At 39.9% G+C, this 20,973-nt stretch overlaps 2 protein-coding genes across 3 annotated transcripts; both read right to left on the bottom strand.

Annotated features, from left to right (window-relative positions):
* Window positions 1-5,046: 5,046 nt before the first annotated feature.
* On the bottom strand, window positions 5,047-14,484 carry LOC139993849 (probable sodium/potassium/calcium exchanger CG1090). 2 transcript variants are annotated; one of them, XM_072015937.1, is made up of 10 exons: window positions 13,665-14,484; window positions 13,299-13,591; window positions 11,281-11,766; window positions 10,923-11,148; window positions 10,494-10,606; window positions 10,171-10,346; window positions 9,657-9,880; window positions 8,692-9,006; window positions 8,344-8,577; window positions 5,047-8,167 (listed from the first exon to the last, which is right to left on the bottom strand). In XM_072015937.1, the coding sequence occupies exons 2-10, from the start codon at window positions 13,320-13,322 to the stop codon at window positions 7,968-7,970; spliced, it is 1,998 nt and encodes a 665-aa protein (XP_071872038.1). In that variant the 5' UTR covers window positions 13,323-13,591; window positions 13,665-14,484; the 3' UTR covers window positions 5,047-7,967. The 2 variants fall into 2 exon arrangements, with proteins under 2 accessions (XP_071872038.1, XP_071872039.1); XM_072015938.1 differs by having other exon boundaries at window positions 13,299-14,030; window positions 14,099-14,484.
* Window positions 14,485-15,620: 1,136 nt separating this feature from the next.
* Window positions 15,621-16,950, bottom strand: Ttc1 (Tetratricopeptide repeat domain 1). The gene is made up of 4 exons (XM_072015939.1): window positions 16,524-16,950; window positions 16,262-16,438; window positions 15,987-16,169; window positions 15,621-15,917 (listed from the first exon to the last, which is right to left on the bottom strand). Exons 1-4 carry the CDS (start codon window positions 16,821-16,823, stop codon window positions 15,738-15,740), a joined length of 840 nt encoding a protein of 279 aa, XP_071872040.1. The 5' UTR covers window positions 16,824-16,950; the 3' UTR covers window positions 15,621-15,737.
* Window positions 16,951-20,973: the final 4,023 nt, after the last annotated feature.

The following is a 20,973-nucleotide window of genomic DNA, read 5'->3' as shown; positions in this document are numbered from 1 at the left end:
GTAAAAACAAGGAAAAAATACAAAAAAAAAAAAAAAAAGAGAAAAAAAGAAATAAACGCTTTGTTTACACCGATCGTACATATCACAGTGAAAGGACCACGCGTTGGTAACGACGAGACGTGCAAAATCATTCGATTCTCTACACGTTTCTGGATCACCGTCGATCAACGATCAGAAGAAGGAAATTTCAATTTCTGTAACGTCTTTTCTTCTCGTCTTTTTAGCATCAGGCCGATCCGTTCTTCGAAAAACGATCGAGTTCGTGTTTGCATCGTATCAATCGAAATAAAAATACATCAAGCTTAACAACGACGACAACTCGCGTTGTCACGATCGAGAATTACCGTTGTCATTGTCATCGTTGTCGTCATTATCGTTTCCATCGTTGTTATCAGCAACAGCAAGAATATCGAGAGCAAAGAGCGGCCGAACGTACCTCGGAGAATCGTCGAAACGCTCCGATCTGATACGGACGCTGCTGTTTGCAGAAATATTTTTTTACCGTTTAGCGTCAGTCAGCCACCTCATCTGTTCGTTTTAGATCCGGCTAGACCTCTCGAACGCGGATACCTACACGAAACGGATCGATTCCGCGTTCCACGTGCTACCTACACCCCAAAAGAACGTTAAAGAAGAAAAGAAAAAGAAAGAAACGTAGTTTCGGGGAGATTTCCGAGCTTTCCCGCGAGAATTGTATCCGAAGCGCGCGTATAAAAAGCACAACGCATAGAGAGTAAACGAGAAGGAAAAAGGAAGAAGAGGAAAAAAAGAAAAGAGAGAACCAGAGACAGGGGAAGAAAAAGGTTGCGTATTTGTTGTGCGTACGAATTTCCGTGCCTATGTCTGTGCGCGCACGTTCAATTCGTTCGCCCTCGAACTAATTCCTTTCGAAGCTGTAAATAATTAAGGATCGAATCAAACTTGCGGGTGAAACGAGAGAAAGGAGCGAGAATGAACGACGAAGGGGAAGAATTAATGCAACAAAAAACAAAAAAAGGAAAAAAAAAGAAGGAAAGAGAAAAAAATTTAACAGATATGTACGAATAATTGTATAAAGACTGATTAGAGTTATCTTGGTATTTATTCTAATTCACAGTTAAACGCTATCGCTTTGCGCGCTCTCGAATACTCACGGAGCACGACACCAAAAGTATTCCCTGGCTCAGATTCCATTTTTCTCTTGTTCTTTGACATCTGTCTGCGATTACTCGGTCGCGTTTCCCGTTTCCATTCGTTCTTCCATTTGGCATTTCGCGCGCGAATTGCCACGAAACGTCGAGTCGTATTAATCGCGAAACAATCACAGCGGTGCTCGCTTAAATTTCAATAAACTAGGATTTTTCTATTGCAATTCTCGCGCAAGTAGTAGCAACTTTGTTCTAAGAATACCGTCGAGACCCACGAGCGAATAGAATCTCGCTGTTGTCGTTGATACGCGTGATTTCCATTTTAGTTGCATATCGAAGCTTTCCTTAAAACGTTCGACGTTTTATCGCTTATGTCGAGACAAAAGTGAGATTTGCACGATGATATTCCAGAACTGCGGCAGAGTTAAGCGAGCATTACTGGACTAGCAGCAATCACGAAACGCCAATCGATCGTTCGACGGATCGATCGAACGATTCTTGGTTTTCGTGTCTTTTATCGATCGATGATTCGATGCTCTGTTTGAAAATAGAACGGGTCATATACTCGTATCGGCCTATGAAACATTTTCGTCGTACAGACCGGAGAACGCGAAAAGCGAAACGGAACAATGAAGAGAAAGAATAGAAGGAATAAAGGGAAACGAAAATCAACGATCGACGATCACGATCCGCGGTATTTCCATGATTTTTGTTTCGTATCGTTAACGCGTAATTCATCCGTATTGAAGGGAAGAGCCATCGGATTATACAAAACGCGTGCGAACAGAGCAAAGAGAAAAAGAAAAATGGTACGCGCGATTATAACAGCGACGCTACTATCATCACATCGTATCAATATTATCCGATGCATCGTATAAACAAGTAAACTAGATGTAAACTTTGTATATTCATTTACCAAGAGAATAAAGATAAATTATTCGACGTACATACACGAGCCAGCTGTTTCATTCCCGAAAACTTTTGTCAATTTCCCCATTTCGTTATCCACGCTAATTTACAAACGAATAAATAAAGCAAATATTCTTCGTCTTGCCCTTTCCTCCGTTCCTTTCTGCCCTGTTCGCAAGCGAGCACGAATAACGTAAAGAAGGAAACGTTCGATAATCGCAGAAAAATCGAGTGCCAATTTTTGCAAATTACAAGTGCGAAAGAGACAGAGACACCGAGAGTCGAAGCGTTTTACCAGACTCGCGACCAACCGACGAGACTTTTGACTCAAAAATTTTCTATTTTTCACTCGCGATCAACGAAACTTTTACCAATACGTTTGTTACATTTTTCTAATTAAAGCGAAACTAAACACGATACGATTCGGGGCGTATTCGCCTAATAGACGATAATTAAATATAATTTAAATTACATCGTGTTTGGTCTCGTTAGTAGACGCTTAATATTAAAAATTCCAAAAATAAAAAAAGTTTCACTTTCCACGATTCCATCGTGTTACGTTATTGGATCATCAAGCTTGGCGTTGCGTCGGACGAACCTTCATCCCCCGTAACGGGGATAACGACCGTGCAATTATCGAATATTCACGTATGTCCATAGAGCGACAGTTCGTTTTATTTTCGCGTTAATTTGTTCGTTCGTGAAATAATCGATTCGTTGGTGGACTAGTTTATTCGTTTATTCATTTATATTTCGTATTTGTGTTTATTTGTTTACGACATTGGTAAAACAGTTTGCTTACATAACGCCGTAATAAGCTATAACTAGATGTATCGACGGTTTAGGACTGTCTTGGAAATGTATTCTAACAACACGAGAAAAACGTTATATAACAGAGGGAGATCCGGTTCTGTTTCCGATTTCGATCGCGCGTGAACAATCCTCTTCGAAGGTGCACGATCGTTTCGCATCGCATCGTCCCGTCCTATCGCTTTATCGATGTTACACATCGCGCGCGATTTTTCTCGATTTTGTTCGTTGTTTAGAAGCGCGCAACATCGTACTTTCTCAAACTGTCGATTCGATCGCGTCGAGAACACGTTCCACGCGTGTACAAACGTTACATAACGCGTATATCGTTCGTTGATCGTTCGCTTAATTCGAAAAAATTAAATCTACGCTTACAAATTATTACGATTTGCGTGCTAAGTTATCGCGTTTATCACGTTCTTTTCCGTTACGTACAGTATAAAATGCTAGGCGGTTTCTACGAGTCTTGTTAGGATCGCTACTCGTTTACGTAAGTAATTTATTGCGAATCGTCGCTCGATGTCACGATGAAACGACCCGCGCTCTCGTTCGCCTTTCTCGCTTTCTTTGTTTCCCATTTTTAACGTATACCTTACTACGCATACATACGAAATCGTTGGAGAGCGAGGGAAACGCGTCAAACTCGCACAGCGCGCTGTATCGCCGTTAAATCGAACGAACGTTTGTCGTGTCGCAACCTTATCGCAAACTGAACATTTTTCGGATGTTCCCTCTTGTCAATGGCAGGTACACGGACGTATTGACTCGACGAAGACCAGAAATATCACGCGCACAGGAAGAAGAAGGAGAAGAAGAAGAAGAAGATGAAGAAGATGAAGAAGAAGAAGAAGAAGAAGGAGGAGGAGGAGAAGAAGAAGAAGAAGAAACTATATATATATATTTGAAATCAACTAATCCTGTTGATTAAGCTAGGCGCATAATATACGTATACTTGCATATAGTATGTGCCAAATATAGAGAGTTTGTATACATATATTTATATTTATATATATATATATATATTATTATTGTATATATATTATCTGTATATGTATATTCTTATATACGTATATCTATAGGTATGCGTATATGTATGTATGCGTATGCATATTACTCGACAATATAAAATCTACATTTACAACAGTTAACAATGAATCATCGACGGGTCGATATCGATATCGATGAACAACGAGTCTCCTTGTTCGTGTTACTTAAACTTTTGAATCGGATAGATACCTTCGAAACAGATTTTTCGTTGGTCCGTTGTTCGAAAATTGGTGAACGAGACAGAGAGGGACGAAGGACGGGTAAATAGGTCCGATTAAAACGTACGTAAAACGTCTAATTTTAAGCCGTATCGAATATATTGACTTGAACGTATGAACTACGCCTATTTTAAGGGCACCGGAGAATTGATCGAAGTTATTACGCTAAAGTATCTAACGATATACACCTACGATAACGCTACTAATTGATCTTCATTGACTAGAATCACACCAATTTTCGAACGCTGTTGCACGAATGACGAGTATATTACTCGGCTACGAAACACGTAGGCGAATCCATAGAGTGGACAATCGGGAGAAAAATAAAATTCTACAGAGCGAAGGTTCGTTTCTCGAGAAACTAAGCGAAACCTTCGTCAACGAGAGAAGGCCGAACGACATTTTTCACGCTTCCCATCTTGGTCGTCTACCCGGCGAGTCCTTCTTTTTTTTTTTTTTCGTTTCTTGGTGCACGTCACGCAAGTCGCCGATCCAACTTAATCCCTCTTCGTCGAAACAACGCGAACGTAATTCTCTAACGAATCATCGATACTTCTTCTTCGCGCCTCGCTTCGCGAAGCTTCATCCGATAATTACGCTTCGACCAATTGAACGCGTTTCCAACGCGTATTCGTATGCGTCAGAACGCACCGACTCTTGGCTTCGCATCGACCGATCGAACGCTCGTTAATGCTGCGATTGGTTTCCTTCGAGTTTAATTACACGCATGTATATGTATATATATATACTCTATATGGAGGTGTAATTCGAGTTGAATTCGATCGATCGATCGATCGAGCGAGCGAGCATACTATATATCTCAGGAAATCGCTAATAGTTAATATCAACGTGTATCCGCCTGAAGCGCTAACAATATAACAAATAATGGTAGTGAACAAACACGTAGAACGTTCGATAATCATATAAATCTAAGCTTTCGTACGTATCGTATATACTTTTCTTTATGTATACTACGTACTGTGTATATACATATACATATACAGTGCGTAGTATACAGTTTGTAGATGTATGTATTGCTACAGCTATATATGTATAATGCGTAATCGTACATATCTATATACACACGCATACGATGTATGTACGTGTATATACGTACATGTACTTACGTAATGGAGCACGCATGCATATAACGCACGCGTTCAGTTTACGTTAAAACGCCTGCGCGATCTTTGCGATCTGTCATCGGACCGCGTACCGATTCAAACGCGACTCCGCTCGTAACAGCGAATCACGTTCGTATTGTATTTGCTTTTGGAACAGGCGAATGCACGCATACGGTACGATGTACGATGCACCACGTACGAAGAAACGCTGATCAACGTAGACAGACAAATACCATAGATACTTAGGCTTAGGTTCGTGGATCACGGTTTGCTCTTTGTTTGGAATTCAACGCCGGCCCGCTTTCCGCTTAGCGACTACATGGAATATTATACGTATAATGGTCTAGAAACGTTGATCGATCGTCTTTGCGAAATGGCCAGGCAACAGACAGATCGGGAGGTTTCGGAAAACGGAAGAATACCGAACGCTATCCTTTTGCACGCTGATCTCAACGATCGCGCAGAGTAACGTTGTAGATACTTTCATCGGATAAGGCTGCATTAATTATTGTCTCTTTTGTTATCTCGTCTCGTACTCGTCGAAAGTGTACCCTTCTATCTCTTTCACCTTCTTCCGTCAACTTCGTTTCTACCTTTTGACTCGCCTCGACCGATCCACGTGGGTCCTACACAATCCCTTTGATCGATGCATACGATTCGTCCGAAACGAAGCTTTTTTTTTTCTCTCGTTTGCAAGCAATCGTACTTTTATGCGAGTACGCGAACGACGTTCGATCGTTCGCTCGACTCGTTGAAAGCGCTCGCCTCTCCCTCACCCACGGTCTAATTCGTCCGATAAACTTTAACTTCGCAACTGTTGGCATCGTCTTTCGTCGTTTCGTATTTGTTCAGGACGTTAGAAAGTGAAAGAAAAACAGAGATAATAGTGTGGAAAGGAACCTCGCCAGAAACAACGTATTTAAGTGCACGTAAAAAGCCTGTCGGTAAGAAGGTCGATAAAAAGACCGATAGATAGTGAGGACGAATGGTGTTGATAGTCAGCGAGGAAAACAACGGTGCGTCGTAAAATTCGGACGTTTGGCCGGCGTTTATCGATCTCCTCTGGAAGAAAGCAAACTTTTCGGGTGCCGCTGCGTCGCGTCTGACTATTAAACGTTAATTCTACTTCTCTGATCGATAAAGCGCTTCGTAGTAGCGGCGTTCCTTCCGCGGTTACGCGCGAACACAGAAATATCTCGTAAAAGACGGATTAAAACGTACTTTCGTGATTTCGAAAAACGCGTTAGGCCACAGGCAAACGATCGTCCAAGAAAAGGAAAGAAATATCGAAGTAAACTCTTTCGCAACATTCTTCGTCTATCGATACGCTAAATTCGCTGTTATCGACGCACTGATTAGAAAAATCTATCAAAAAGCGTTACCTTGTTGGAAAATTAACTTTTCCGCGAATAGAGCCGTTTGAAAACACTGACGTACACACACGCATACACGCGTATACTTGCATAGAAAACGTATATGTGCGCGATAAGAACAAGGGAACGATTATCTCGATAGCAAAATAATTATTCTCGCGTGTGCACTATATTACTTGTCGAGGAAGAAAAACGGCAATATGAATCAACGAATTAACGAACCAACGAACGCACGGACGGACGAATCATCGTATAAGAAGAAATTGACTGGATACCGATCGCGAGAAACGTTTAAAAACGTAAGAAAGAAGCGAAAGTGCGGCACCTTTCGATTAGAAATTTCGATGTAAGTACGACAAGTAGAGCAGGAAGAGTCGAACGAGGAAACAGAGCAGGTTCGAAAGAGCAAAGAGGCACGAAAGATAGAAACGATTTTCGATCAACGAAGACGACTGTCTCGAGTCTTCGGACTGTGGCGTCTCGCGCGTCTACGATTCGAAAGAAAGCGCGACGAGTTAATACGATCGATCGACCGATTCTATTCCGCTACTGATTCTAGATTGCATAATACTTAACAACGTCGTCGTTTGCGTTTTAATACTGATGAGTGTATTGTCCGTTGAACTGACTCCAAACTTACGAACAACGATAGAGCTTGTTTTCGTTGCGTTCTCCATTTGCTTTCGAAAGAAAGCTCGATCGATATCGTACGAATGACAAGTGGAAGCAAAGTGAAACATCGAGAATCGTCGATGTCTCGTTGGAAGGAAAATTCACGCGACGCGAGAATAGAACTCGAATTTGTGCTCGAGAGGTGACGCTACAAATCATCTAACGTGTTATTGTACAAATAGATCTTAAGACGAGCGCGTTTGAAATATATTCTTTAATTCCAGTGCAACCTGGAATCTTGTCACCTTTTTTCTCATTCCTCTGCCATTCTTCCTCACTTTTGCTTGAAATTTCGATTCGCGTAGAAATTAGAATAGGGCTAGAAGCTAAGGTAAGAGAAGAAGAAGAAAGAAGAAGAAGAAGAAGAAGTGGGAACAGAAAAGAAAGAAGAAGAAGAAGAACGAAAAGGAACGAGAAGAAACGAGACGGGGGATGGAAGAAGGAAACGAAAATATTATAAAAGAGTTTTCGAACTATCTTCCATCGTGCTTTAGCAGCCTGATACTTACACGATGCAATGAGATCGAGTTCGACGAGAACATTTTCATCGAGCATTCAGTCGGTTGCTTACACACGCACTCTCTCTCTCTCTCTCTCTCTCTCTCTCTTTCACTGCTCCTCCTTTTCCACTTTTTCCATTATATTTCATTTTCCTCGTCAGTCTGTATACGATTAAGTGGTGTTCGTTTAAAATGCGCTGAAGCAAACCGGAGGATTCATTTCACCAAAGACGTTCAGTTCGTAGAGCGAGGCAAATGTGATGAATACCAAGTACCAAACCATCAATATCGCTCCGTACCGTCGATCCAGCTTCCAGCCGTTCAAATGGGTCGCTAGGACCAAGAACACCACCGTTGACAGCAGAGACACCGTCGAGTAGGTAAGGCCTGGCAATGCGACAATAAAATAACGGGAATTTGAATTTCGTTTGGTAATCTCTAGACTGCGAACGTTTATGCGTTCATGGGAAATTGAAACGCACGAAAGTTCCCAGACACGCACATTCGCAGTCCAGCGAGCGTATGCGACAAAGACTCGTACAAGGGAAATGGCAGGATTTTACCTCGACTAGTGACGTTCACGTGCGAGCCGGGTTGTATCATCGCAGTCTGTATAAACCATGGAAGCCCGAGGCAAACTAGTATATCAAAGACGTTACTGCCGACAGCGTTGCTCACGGCCATGTCACCGAGGCCTTCTTTTATCACGGCTAACGACGAGAGCGCGTCGGGCACACTGACACCAGCAGCGACGAACGTCAAACCCATCACCGTGTCCGGTATACCAAGAGTGCTACCTACGAAACATTGAATTTGCCGTTGAAGAATAACGGACGCCGGAAGAAGATTACTTAAATTATATTTGTATCGTTACGCTTTTCAAGATCACCGTGATCGCTGCTGTTTCTTACCTATAATCGTAATCATCCACACCATGAAGTAACTGTAGAAACTGATCCAAACCATCGACACGCAGAAGGTAAAGGGATACCAATTCCTAAATTTGTCTTGTCGGCAATCCGGCATTGTGGCGCGGCACATGAAATGAATCGGATAGACGAGACCCCAGGTAAACAGAGACCATTTGCTACCGTCAGTGGGCTTCTCTAGCGGCGATACTTCGTTCGGATCTGGTTCTTTCGCTTTGTAATAGCTCGGTTGTTTCGGAGGTGCCGATTCGTTCGTTTCAGGAACGTTTCCTCCTGTCGTTGCTCCTGCAGTTACACCTGCGTAGCCAAACGATCTTCCGTGTAATATTTTCTACTTTATGAAATTTCATTTTTCTGCTATAATTTCCATACACTCCCGTCTATGAGTATTCGGACACTTACGTAGTTAGGCACTTCCCATCAATATCTTGAGTTTCTTTTATGGATTTATCGCATTGTCCTACAATCTTGATGTTATTTTTGGACAATATTTTATACAGAGATAAGTTAGCGAAGACGTACACGTCGCAAGATGCGATAGGAAGATGACAAAAATTAAAGGAAGAACGAGCAAACGAAAAGCTTCCTTTTCCATGATATTCCATTTTTGGAAATCGTTTAAGTCGCGTTACAAGCATCTTTTGCGACATTAAAAGCGAAGCAGACATCTAGGTGACTTCCTTCGGTTGGAACAACTTATACAGTAACGATATGATGGTATCGAGATGATGAAACAAAAGATTTCAGATGATTTTGTCTTCCGTTTTTGGATAAATATCGATCACCGAAGATCGATAAACGTTGCAACATCAAGATCGTAGGTCGACATAATGAATTCGTGAAAGTCCCCGGATGCGTACCGAACGTGCACACAATCTATTCTTTTTATAAACACTAGAATAGATTAGAAATTGGTATTTCGTACGTGTTTGATAATCGGCGTTTACCTTCCTGCTCTTTGTATTGATCCGTAGGCGAACTCGGCCCTGTGTAAGACAAGCGGTCCTCTTGTAACGATCTATAACTAACAAGAGCGCTCTCCTCCGCGGGTTCGTCGTCTTTTGGTAGAAAAGGTATATTGTAAGATTTCGCCCAACGTTCCAGTCTAGCGTTGTAAGATAAAGCGACGCAGTACACGCCGTACATGAACAACATGAACAGAGATTCCATCCTGCAAAAAACACGTTTCTTTTTTATACATGATAAAAATCGACGATACGACATCCACGCGACGATGGTACAGTCGCGAAAGTCTTCGTTCGCCATAGAAGAAGGTAATTTTTATTAAAATAAAGTGCTACGAAAAAGTTCTGTACAAAGATAGCGTATTTTATACGAACGCGATTCTTTCGTAAAACGTATACGCTTTATGTAAATGAAATGGCCCCTTCGTAAGATATACAAAGACTTTTAGGGACGACTGTGTCATAACAAGAATCTCGATAACAAGCTGTCTCTTACCAAGATATCGATTCGTTGTAGATTGTACCCAGCATCACCAGAATCGATACAGCGTAGAAAAAACAATCTCGACAGAGAGGCCACCAATTCAACTTTGACACTGTCGACGTACACAGTCCACACACCGATATCACGAACATTATATTGAACACCGCACTTCCGATTACACCGCTTACCTGCAATCCCAACAGCAACTCTCTGTAATCTGCATAATATTGCCCACTAAATTCCTTTCAAGTCCCCTCTAACCAAACTTAATTACACGCGCACGTATTTGCTCCGTGTGGATTTTTGGCCAAAACGCTAAGTTCTCGTATACTTACTCCGATATCATCCTTGGCAAAGAACACACCGATCACCACGGTTGCCAATTCCGGAGCTGAAGAACCGGCAGCCATAAAAGTCGCTCCAGCAACGTCCGGGGACAATCGCAGTTCTACGCAAAGAAAACCAAGACTTTCGTCGATATTCTCGCAAATTTAGCGGTAATAACTTTTATCGGAATTACGCTTCTTCGATGCATCGAATGTTTCACAGTTCTATTACTATTTATAATACGATTTTAATCTTCCATAAAAATAGAATTTCATGGTACACGATATCGTAAAGTTCGTTATCCAAAGATTCTGTTGTATTAAACATAGATGAAGATATACGCGAGAAATCTTTCTATATGAGCAGCATCCTGCTGAAAACGTCCAAACGCACAGGTCTGACACCCGAAGGAAATTCTACTTTAAAACTTTCGTTACCTTCGCAAATTCGATCCAAACTGGAGACGAAGTAATCGTCGCAAACAATGGCAAGTCCCAGGAAGGTGTAAATTGCGACTAAAATATGAATGATCAATCCACCGTGTTTTCTAGCCGAGGGACCCATTAGTGGTCGTGGAAATTGTTCGATCGCAGGCGGCGAGCAATCTTTCCTTCGCGGTCTCCACGTTGCATGTTCGTACTTCATAGTGGTCGTTGTTGGAACCTAGAGTCTCGAATAACCAATATCTCTTATATGCGTTATAGTGGAATTCGAACGATTTACAGTCGCGTTCCTCGCGTTTAAAGGAACATGGCGATAGAAAAGAAAATTCGATAATAAAAAATCGTGTCTCACCGTTGTGGTTCTAGGAACATTCGCTGTCGCGACTTCCTTTTTCGGAGCAGCTTTCTCTGCCGGAGAAGCTCTCTCTGTCGAAGCAGCGTTCCGTTCCTTCGAATGTTCATCGGGCTTCGATTTTTCTTCTTCGGCTGTCTTCTTTCCATGCTTCTGCTGGCCCTCGTTCTTTTCTTCCGTTTTGTTCTTTTCGTTCTTCGGTTCGGTCTTTTCGTTCCTTTCTTTCTCCGAGACAGCTTCTTCCTTCGCTTTTGGTTTTGGTTCGACACCGGCCTCCGTCTCGGGCGTGAACGATTCCAAGGTAGAATCCAACGTCCAGTTTTCTTCGCGGTCCGTGGAACTGGGATAAGGAGACGTTACCTCTTCAGGTATCCTTGCACAAGTGACGTACTGGACTAATATGTACACGAGGAAAAGACCGAATCGCAGAGACCACCTTCTGCGTCGCGAAATACTTTCCAAGTGAATTCGCCTCATCGTCTTCGACTGAAACATATTTAACGTACAATTATAATTGGTACATGCAGACAGCTTCTTTTATATTTAAACGTGCGATGAATAGACCGCAAATGTTTCTGCAAATTCTCGTTTTTACGTAACGCAATTGGAAAAATGGAATGTCAGCAGACATTTGTTTCATCCGGTAATACAACAGATCCTGTGCGAAATACGCGATCAATTTTGTTTTTTACCGCTATATGAATCACGTCGTTCAACTTTGACGTAATGTACGTAATAGTTCGCATTTTCTTCGTCTTACAAACGTCTCGTCTCTTAACGTCGAACGACCCGTATCAAATGAAACATGGCAAGGATTAGATTCTTTTTATCTCGATATAGTCGTATCGATCGTGCGAAATATATTGATTCGCAACGCGTACACGCATGTAGTACATGTTGCCAGATGTGTCAGTAACGACCTTACGAATAAACAAGGTAACTAGAATAACTTTTAATATCGTACGAGGATAATCCCCGTTTTCGTTCAAATATTTATGCTCGTTACGAAATGAAAATTAAACGAAGAGAAAGCGATCGCCCACGGTTATACTATAATTCTTTGCTGGAAATGAGAAAGCAGCGATACGATAGAATACAGAAATTAATTAAAAGTTCTGTTCAAAACTCGACAAGCAACTCTAACTGTAACGATTAAAATTTATCGTATTGTTTTCTTCGTATTTTTCTATTCTTGTTTTACCTTGTTATTATCGCAAAAAGTTCTTCCTTCTTTGTATAACGCGACTGAGTCATTTATAGCCACGTGTATTGCCATTATACGCAAATGTGGAAAGTCGTAGTCGAACAAAAACTCGAGGATCTAAACTTTTGCTTCGAAACGGTTTTTCCTTCTCAAGGTGTTTCGACTTCTTCTTTCGTCGTTCTACTTGATATCTATTTTTACAGCTAACGATCGAAAATCAATACCAACAAACGACAAATACAATTTTCGAATTAGCCAGCTACATCCACTCTTTCTTTGTTTCATTTCGAAGAGCCGGGCGACGAACGCGTACAAAAGGATTTACGTTAATAATTTATCAACCCATTGAGGAAATAAATACTTAAACGATACTGATAATTCCATATGAATACCTACATGTGTGTAGTATGTGTGTTGCAAAGGAAATACGATTAGAGAAACCATAAAATAACGCGTTAAATTATGAACAGGCACCAGCGGCTCGATTTACGGCAAAGTTCAAACGCGTGTCTCTTAATAACGAACGAACCAAACGACAGGATTTCTGAAAAAAATAATTCCGAGCAAACGCGCATACATATTTCGTAATCGGAACGATGCAACGATACAGTGGATTTCTATTCGGTAAAACTATTTCCGGTGGCGAAAGGTCCGAGACGAGTGACTTTATTTACCGCAATTAACACGTACAAATATAAAAGCACGAGGAAAACCGAGCTGTCAGTGAAAGTGACCCAATTCGGGGGTTTCCAACGATCGTTAAACGGTGGGTTTACGAATCGACGTATGTATAGTAGGTGGTAGTTCGGCTTACCCCTTTCTCAGAAACGTTGCACATTATGCACCAGCGAATTCGACGTGGCCAACTTCTTTTACGTGCCTCACGAAACACGTACGCAGCACCGATTATTGGCACGCGAAAAGCGAATAAACGGTGCAAGCGACCAAAGGCACTCTTACGCTTTCCTCCACACTCAGCCGACGTCTGCCGAACGCTTCTACCACGATAGAAACTCGTTATCGAGTGTCGGGCGCTCGCTGCCGTCGACGCGACGCGACGTCGCCCTTGTCGTCGCTGTTATTCGGCAACAACAACGTTCGATATTTCTAGGAAATAAAGGCAAAGCTTTATTGCTGCGTCGTACTCGAATTATTGATTTGCATAAAAACTCTCGGTTACGATGCGTTCTCGGCGTGTTTGCGCTGTACGTAGGCGTCGTCTTCTTGGCTACGTAGGTGTCGTGCTTACTGAACCACCCTCCAGTTAATACGATCTCCTTTCATCGACGTCACGGCCATCCTCGTGCCGTGAAAAAAGTATCGCAGCAACTTCGCAAGATCCCTTTCACGGTGCTTTTACATTCCTTATTATCCCTCTCTCTCTCTCTCTCTCTCTCTCTCTTTTCTATTCGCCTCTTATACCCGATTTTTATTTTTCCGCCAGTTTTCTCGTTTATTCTACGCTTGTTTTTATCTCTTCCGAGTCTTGCGGTTTGACCGCACACTTTCAACGTGCACGTATGTCTGTATGCGTGTAACGGGTCACCTTTAAACGCAGATACCAGCTTTTAACGATCTCTGCTAGCACATACCCATGCAACGTTTATCGTTTACCGGTCGATTCTGGTCGCCTGTTTCGCTGCGTTTATGCGCTGCTCGCCAATGAAGCCTCCTTTCGCATTTCTTCTCCTCGCATATCACCATCAACGCCGCCACTACCATCCCCCCTTTGCAACTGCTTCTATCCTCTTCCCCTTTTGCACCCTATATCTATGTGTTCCACCTGCATGCGCGCACGCGCTAACGAGTACGCGAGAACCACCCTCCTACTTATCCTACTAAAGCGCACACACATCCGTCGTATCTCTTCTTCTGTTATTCCCAATCCTCTGATATCAAGTTACGCACGCGCAATCACGATGTCACAATTCGGCTTATTGTGAACCGCAAGAATGAAAACTGAATGAAGCAATGGCAATTGATCGGTGAATTACGGATTTTTATGCATCCTTGGAATTGGACATATAGATAATTATATATAGATATAAAATGTCCAAAGTAGAGCACTCGGTATGAACTTGAGTTCTACTTTTTTTAATTGTTAATAACATACGAATTTGAATAAATGCCCATAGTCAGAGACGAAGAGGGAAAGATAAAGAACGCTAGATATGTAATTTTATAGTTTAGTAATGGCAATTGGAAAAATGAAATCTAAATAGACATTTTTCTATCCAATAAGTATTATAAGGAGCGCTTTACTTTAGCTATTTATATATTGTTGTATGTTAACTTTAATTTTCCATAAATGCAGGAATAGATCATCCGTAATGCAACGATAAAGTCTAGGAAATACGAGGATAGTACACGAGTATCAAAAATAGAATAGAAAAAGGAGTATATACGAAGATAAAAATATCGAAATGAAAGGGTGAGAAGCGATAGGAGTGGCAACGTGAACAGTCCATCCGTAACTTCCTTTCTATTCGCGGTCGTTCGTTGCACCTGCAACGCTTTAAGGTCGTTCGTTCGTTCGCTTTCGATTGTGAAAGATAAAAATAGTTTCTTGCCTATAGTAGCTTGTTGAACTTGTATGTAATAGGATCGTTAGATTACATATGATCTAAATCATACGACGTCGTTAGCAATAAATGCTAAAGACACCAATAGGGTCTGCCTCACAATCTGTCTGCTGGTCTTTCAATTTTTCATAAACTTTTTTTATTCTCTTGCAAACAAAAGTTCTCATTAATATTTATTAAATCATTCTACTATCGATCGAAACATTAACTGCAGTAGATGCCAAGGAAACTCTGAATCAACAATGCAACAAACGACATGCAACTGTAAATAAAATTGGCGTATGAAAAAATCTGACGAGTACGTCCGACAAATGATTATTTTACCTCGTGACGAACTTACAAACATATACTTACCATTTATAATGAATAAATCTTGTGCCGTAATCGGTAATCGGTCAGGCATCGTACGTTTTCACACGAATCTTATCAAGACGTTGATCGGCAACGAAAGAAGCTAACTTCGTATCGTGATAAAATCGAACAACGAGATTTTACGATTTTACATTTTTTATATATATAATCCTCAATATTTTAATATATCTGTCTAAATATCATAACGTTTATATATTTATTACAACAAGCACACAGCATCCGAGCAGAATTTACATAAGGTACGTATAAATATTCCGTGACACGCTTCCAAAATTCATTTTTATGCGGCGGTTGATGTATTAACTAGGATTTTGATGGAACTTGACGGAATAACCACCGCTATTCGGATCCTTTTGCAGTTCGAAATTATTCGTAGAAAGACCAAAAGGTTTTAGTACCATATTTCCCAAATCCTTCAGTTTCCCTAGCATTTCTTCTTTCAGTTTTTCATTTCTTTCGTTAATCAGTGGAGGTAATCTCTGGTAAAACATTGAACGCATTAATACCTAAGTACGATGGAAATAAAGAAGATATAATTTGGTGATTACCCGAGTGGCATGATTCGCCTCTACATGACCGGAATCAAGCGTTAGAATTTTTTTGAAGTCTGCCAGAGCCTCGTCTAGTTTCTCTGTTTCTTCGTATAGTTTGGCTCTTCTAGCGTATGCTTTCACATAGTTTGGATTTAATTCTATGGCCTTTGTACAGTCGGATATCGCGGATTCTCTATCCTACTTAAGAAACGTCGTAAGTAGATTTTATTTTAAAGAATCGTTGGATCTTTCAAACATTTACGACGATATTCTTTAAATAACATCATTACCAGACATATTAACTTTGCAGCAGCCCTGTTAGCATACAGAATGGATCTCTCTTTGCTATAAGTTAACGGACAAGTTCGCAGTCCTTGCGTGTACATAGATATTGCCTCTTGATATTCTTCGCTCTTAAAAAGATCATTTCCTTTATCTTTATATTTCTCTGCTTCTGCTTTAAGGATCTGAAAAATACATAGGTAGATATAATATACGATGATTATTTTTATAATTCTGTAAAGACCATAAACTTTATAAGCAACTACAAACTTCTTTTTCATCTTCAGAGAGGGTAAGTTCTCTATCTTTCAACGACTCTTCGTCTACATAGTCTTGCGGAAAATTTGTGTCGCCTTTGGCCCCTGTTTCACATTCGTCAGCATTGTCATTGTTTATTCCTATACGATCGTAACAAGCGCCCGAGGAATTGCCATTTTTTTCAGTCGAATCTTTGATATCGTCGTCCGACGCGGGGTTATTATTTGCTCTGATACAAGAACTTTCCAGATCTTTTGTGAGTTCCTCTATGATCTGTTCGTTCGTTTTCGAATTTTCCGATTTATCGCCCATCGCGCGATTATTTCTTACCTCGCAATGATTTAAAACCTAATCTAAACGTTTACACCTAGGAATCGTAAAGGTTAACTAAAGCATCGCAAGCAGACGACTTAACTTGTCATTGTCAACTTCGACGCGTTTGCAGATGGCGCTAACGTTTCTTCGTAGTTCGCAAGTCCATCGCTAGAGTGCATTCTACGACGCGCTTCGCAAATAGTATTTCAAAGGCGCTTATGGCGGAAAATTTATACGCAAGTATCAATATTATATTAATTTCGTATATTTATTCTTCGTAGCTATCGCTTAGATCTATAATAAAGTTTAAGTTTAATTAAGTAAGTAATAATACTCTAAACGTCGTTCTATAGAGTATTTTTAATGATCAATATTATAATTGTCACTTCGTAATTTTATAGGTTAATGGTAAAAACTTACGCACGTATATTGTATAAACATTTATATACATTGGTTTATCGCGAAATATTTCATACTTTGTTACAAAATAGGCGTTATTCGCATGGAACAATAATTATTACGTTTCATAGCAGTGCCATTTACGTTTCGTGCACGTTTCAATGTGATCTAGTATAAGTTTTCTACAAACGAGTATAAATTATTGTTTATACGTGTATAGAATTACTAATGAGGTGAAACTATATCTTACTAGGTATGATCTGAATGAACCTACGAATATTATAACTACGTGCTCTGGCATGATTAAACTTACCAGCTCGTGTCAAGCGGAAGTAAACCATTTTACTTATGCTCAATGTTATATGCAAAAAATACAAACGTGCATTGATATAAAAATTTAACCAACAATATTATTATTTTATTTTATTAATATTACGGTCAAATCATTGAACATTATCTCTGTTCAACTTTGATTCTTAACTTTTCTCCTCCTTCACCTTCTCGTCTTTCATTTTCTTTATTCCATAGCTTACCTGTTGTTATGGAAGAATATTACGTTACATTGGGCGAAAGACTCGACTGTTAAAGTTCACCGTCGATAAATTCGAGGAAATACGGAAGTCAAATACGTAAGTATAGTTAACACAGTAGTGGCTTATGGTTCAATGAAAATCGATTTCACAAACCTCTCAACTTCCGTTTCGATAATAAACAGGATCTTGGCTGATAAGCTATGTTTCTAGTAGAAACGGGATAAATAAGGATTCTCGCTTACTGCAGCCTGCGGCTTTTCTTCGTCATCAAGGTTGATCCGCCAGTACACGATTTCTTCGACGAGAAGAGAAATGTTCATCATCCAGAGAGTCATCTCGAGCAACTTTTCGTCCGTATAAATTTTACGTTGATTCGTCATCATTGGCGTGTGTCACAGCATTGCATACGCGGTAATAAAAATATCCTTTTGAAAAAAAAAGTAACGTCACCAACTTAAAAACTGGCGCAACTCGATCAGCGTTAATTTCATAAATCAAGTTGTTGATCCAATTGTAAACACGTGTAATTCGATCTATTTATTCAAGAGTGTTTTTTAAGCTTTCTTTTAATTTAGTTTTAAAATGTATAAAATGGTCGTATCCTCGTTTGTAAAAAGCTATCTCGTACGAAGAATTGCTTCGTACTGTTTGATACAGCTACAGTAAATGTTTCGTACAACGAACGTGGCGTTTCTTTTCGTCGACACGCACTTTAATTAGAAAGATATTGTGCACGCATAACTTGTATATATGTGTATTGTCTTTCGTGCAAGGTTTCATGCAAAAAAAAAAAGAGAATAAATTCTCGACAAAGCAAAATGCGACATAACAGCGCAGATAAAAAATTCGAAACGGTGGAAATTATGCTATGAAAGAATTCATGAAACCACGAGCATTGGTCACAAGGGTGTATTTTTCTCCTTAGACGATGGAACGGCGCGCGACCGTGCGCCATCGTGCTAGATCGACCGTGTAACTAATACCACTTTCTTTTCTTATAAACTGCCGTACTAGCAAACGTTTTCAAGCAACTCCGTTAAATTACCAGAATTTTTACTACTTTTTTATCTTCGTCTTTTAGTCGATTTTTTGTTTTTTTTTTTTTTTTTCAAAGATACACGAGAAACGTTAACAAAATGAATTACATACGCGCATTTTCATCCTTATCGTTTTCTTGTTGTACACAGATGGAAATCAACTCATCGTGGATAGTAATAGTAACGTTACGTATTATCTTTCCATACAATCAATATGCAAAACTATCTTGATTTCTATTTTACGCTCAATAAATCCAATTTCGAAAAAAAGGCCAAACACGAATTAAAAATACGATCAGTGGAATATATATATATATATATGTATATATTATATATATAATGTGATAATACAATGTAAATTTTCGTTTCGACTTATAGGCAAATTATTACTTGGAAATAGGGTAGATAAGAGCAATTGATTAAAACTGTTTCAAACGTTTAAAGAGTATTAATGCGATATCTCTGTTCTGTGATTTGATCGACAACAAAAGCATCTGCTTGGACGCTTTCGCCTATCTATCTGCGAAACGAACATATTGTTCGTTTCACTTGAAAACATTATCTTTTCTCGATAACATAGATTTTGAAATATATTTTCTATATAGGGTGTCTGTTCAATTTCAATACACTGAAATATCCTTTAAGGAATTGACGATACAAAGAATTTGTTGTTCGGTACGAAGAGAGACGTTATGCGATGCAAATACCTTTTTTCTACCTGCTATAGTCGGGATGGCAATTTAATTTCTTCTTTATAGATGAATCTATGCATTTTTCTTGCACACCATTCGATACATTTTGTTAATTCCCAACGATAAAGAATTATGATATCTCGGTCGAGAAATGATTAGTTTGAAATGTATTTTAACTTTAAATATTGTGAAACTTATCGTACGAATGTAAGGGAAACATAAAGGTCTTTCTTGCGATAAGTTTTACAAGAGTTAAGTTAAAATATCTTTCAAATTACTAAATACTCCTCGACCCAAGTACCTTAATACGTTTCTGCAGAGAATTACAAAATGCATCGAATGATATGCAAGAAGATGTATCGGTCCTGAACGGAAAAAATTAAATTGATTTTGAAATCTCCCACACTGTACGAATTACAAAAGATATATTTACACCGCATAACGTCTGCCTCAGTAACAAGCGATTTTTGATGAAACATTTTTTTTTTTTCGTAGCGCCATTACCTTAAAAGATATTTCAGCGCATTGAGATAAAACAGACACCCGTATGTTTAGAGGCACATCACTTTTCATCTAAACGAAAACTGTTTCGAGAACAAATACTTGTTTTAATCATATCGTAGGTGGAATATTTTGAAATTTGTACCTTCCCATGAATATAAATGAATCGAAGGAAATTATGCCACGCACCTGTAACTTTCGAAACGTTTGTTACAACTTGATATTAGCTATGTTAATCGTGTGCAAATAGCCGCAAAATGATGCGTTACCGTCTTGTTCTTCTGGAGCATCAACGATTTCGTCGAACGATCTTGCCGATCGATGTTGCAATATTATTCGAATTGTTATTCGTTTATTCGGTCGAACGAATACACGGAATAAAGACCGAGGATTTTAATTTAGGAACGATAGGAGGATAGAGAAAAACGCTTACGAAACGTCGTTTCTTCGTCGAAAGAATTTATTGTTGACGTCGAAGTTAACGAGAGCGGTGCACAAAGCGGACGGTCGTAACGAAACTCTGTTGCTCGATATCCGATACGCGATCGCCAACCAGAAGAATATTCCTCGTTATTCAAGTGCGAATTTATACGAATTCATATATTTGCTAACATAATTAAAGAAACGGGACTTTGATATAATAAATTACAACGAAACGAATAACCGAAGCAATGGAAAATTAATATACACTGTCTTACTCGTTATCGTTACCAAGACCAGCCAACTGATATATTTTTGTTCGTAGATGGATGAATATAGGAGAGGCTGCGGAAGGAAGAAGAGAAGCGAGCGGAAGAAGAAAAAGTGGAAACGTTTGCCGTTGATAAGGGAGAAGATTCAAGGTGAAAATCGGTGGTTAGCCAAACATTATGTATTCGAGATAGCTACAAGTTTCTCCGAGAGATATTTGCGATGAAAGGGGTACGGGGTTAGATTTCTATCCCCAATGGTGGTGCAAGCTTCGTTTTCTCATTGGTCCCCGCAG

The sequence above is a fragment of the Bombus fervidus genome, chromosome 13 (genome assembly GCF_041682495.2).
Source record: "Bombus fervidus isolate BK054 chromosome 13, iyBomFerv1, whole genome shotgun sequence".
In the NCBI taxonomy this organism is placed as follows: Eukaryota; Metazoa; Arthropoda; class Insecta; order Hymenoptera; family Apidae; genus Bombus; species Bombus fervidus.
Note: the sequence above shows the minus strand (reverse complement) of the source record. Positions and strands in the feature narration are given on the sequence as shown.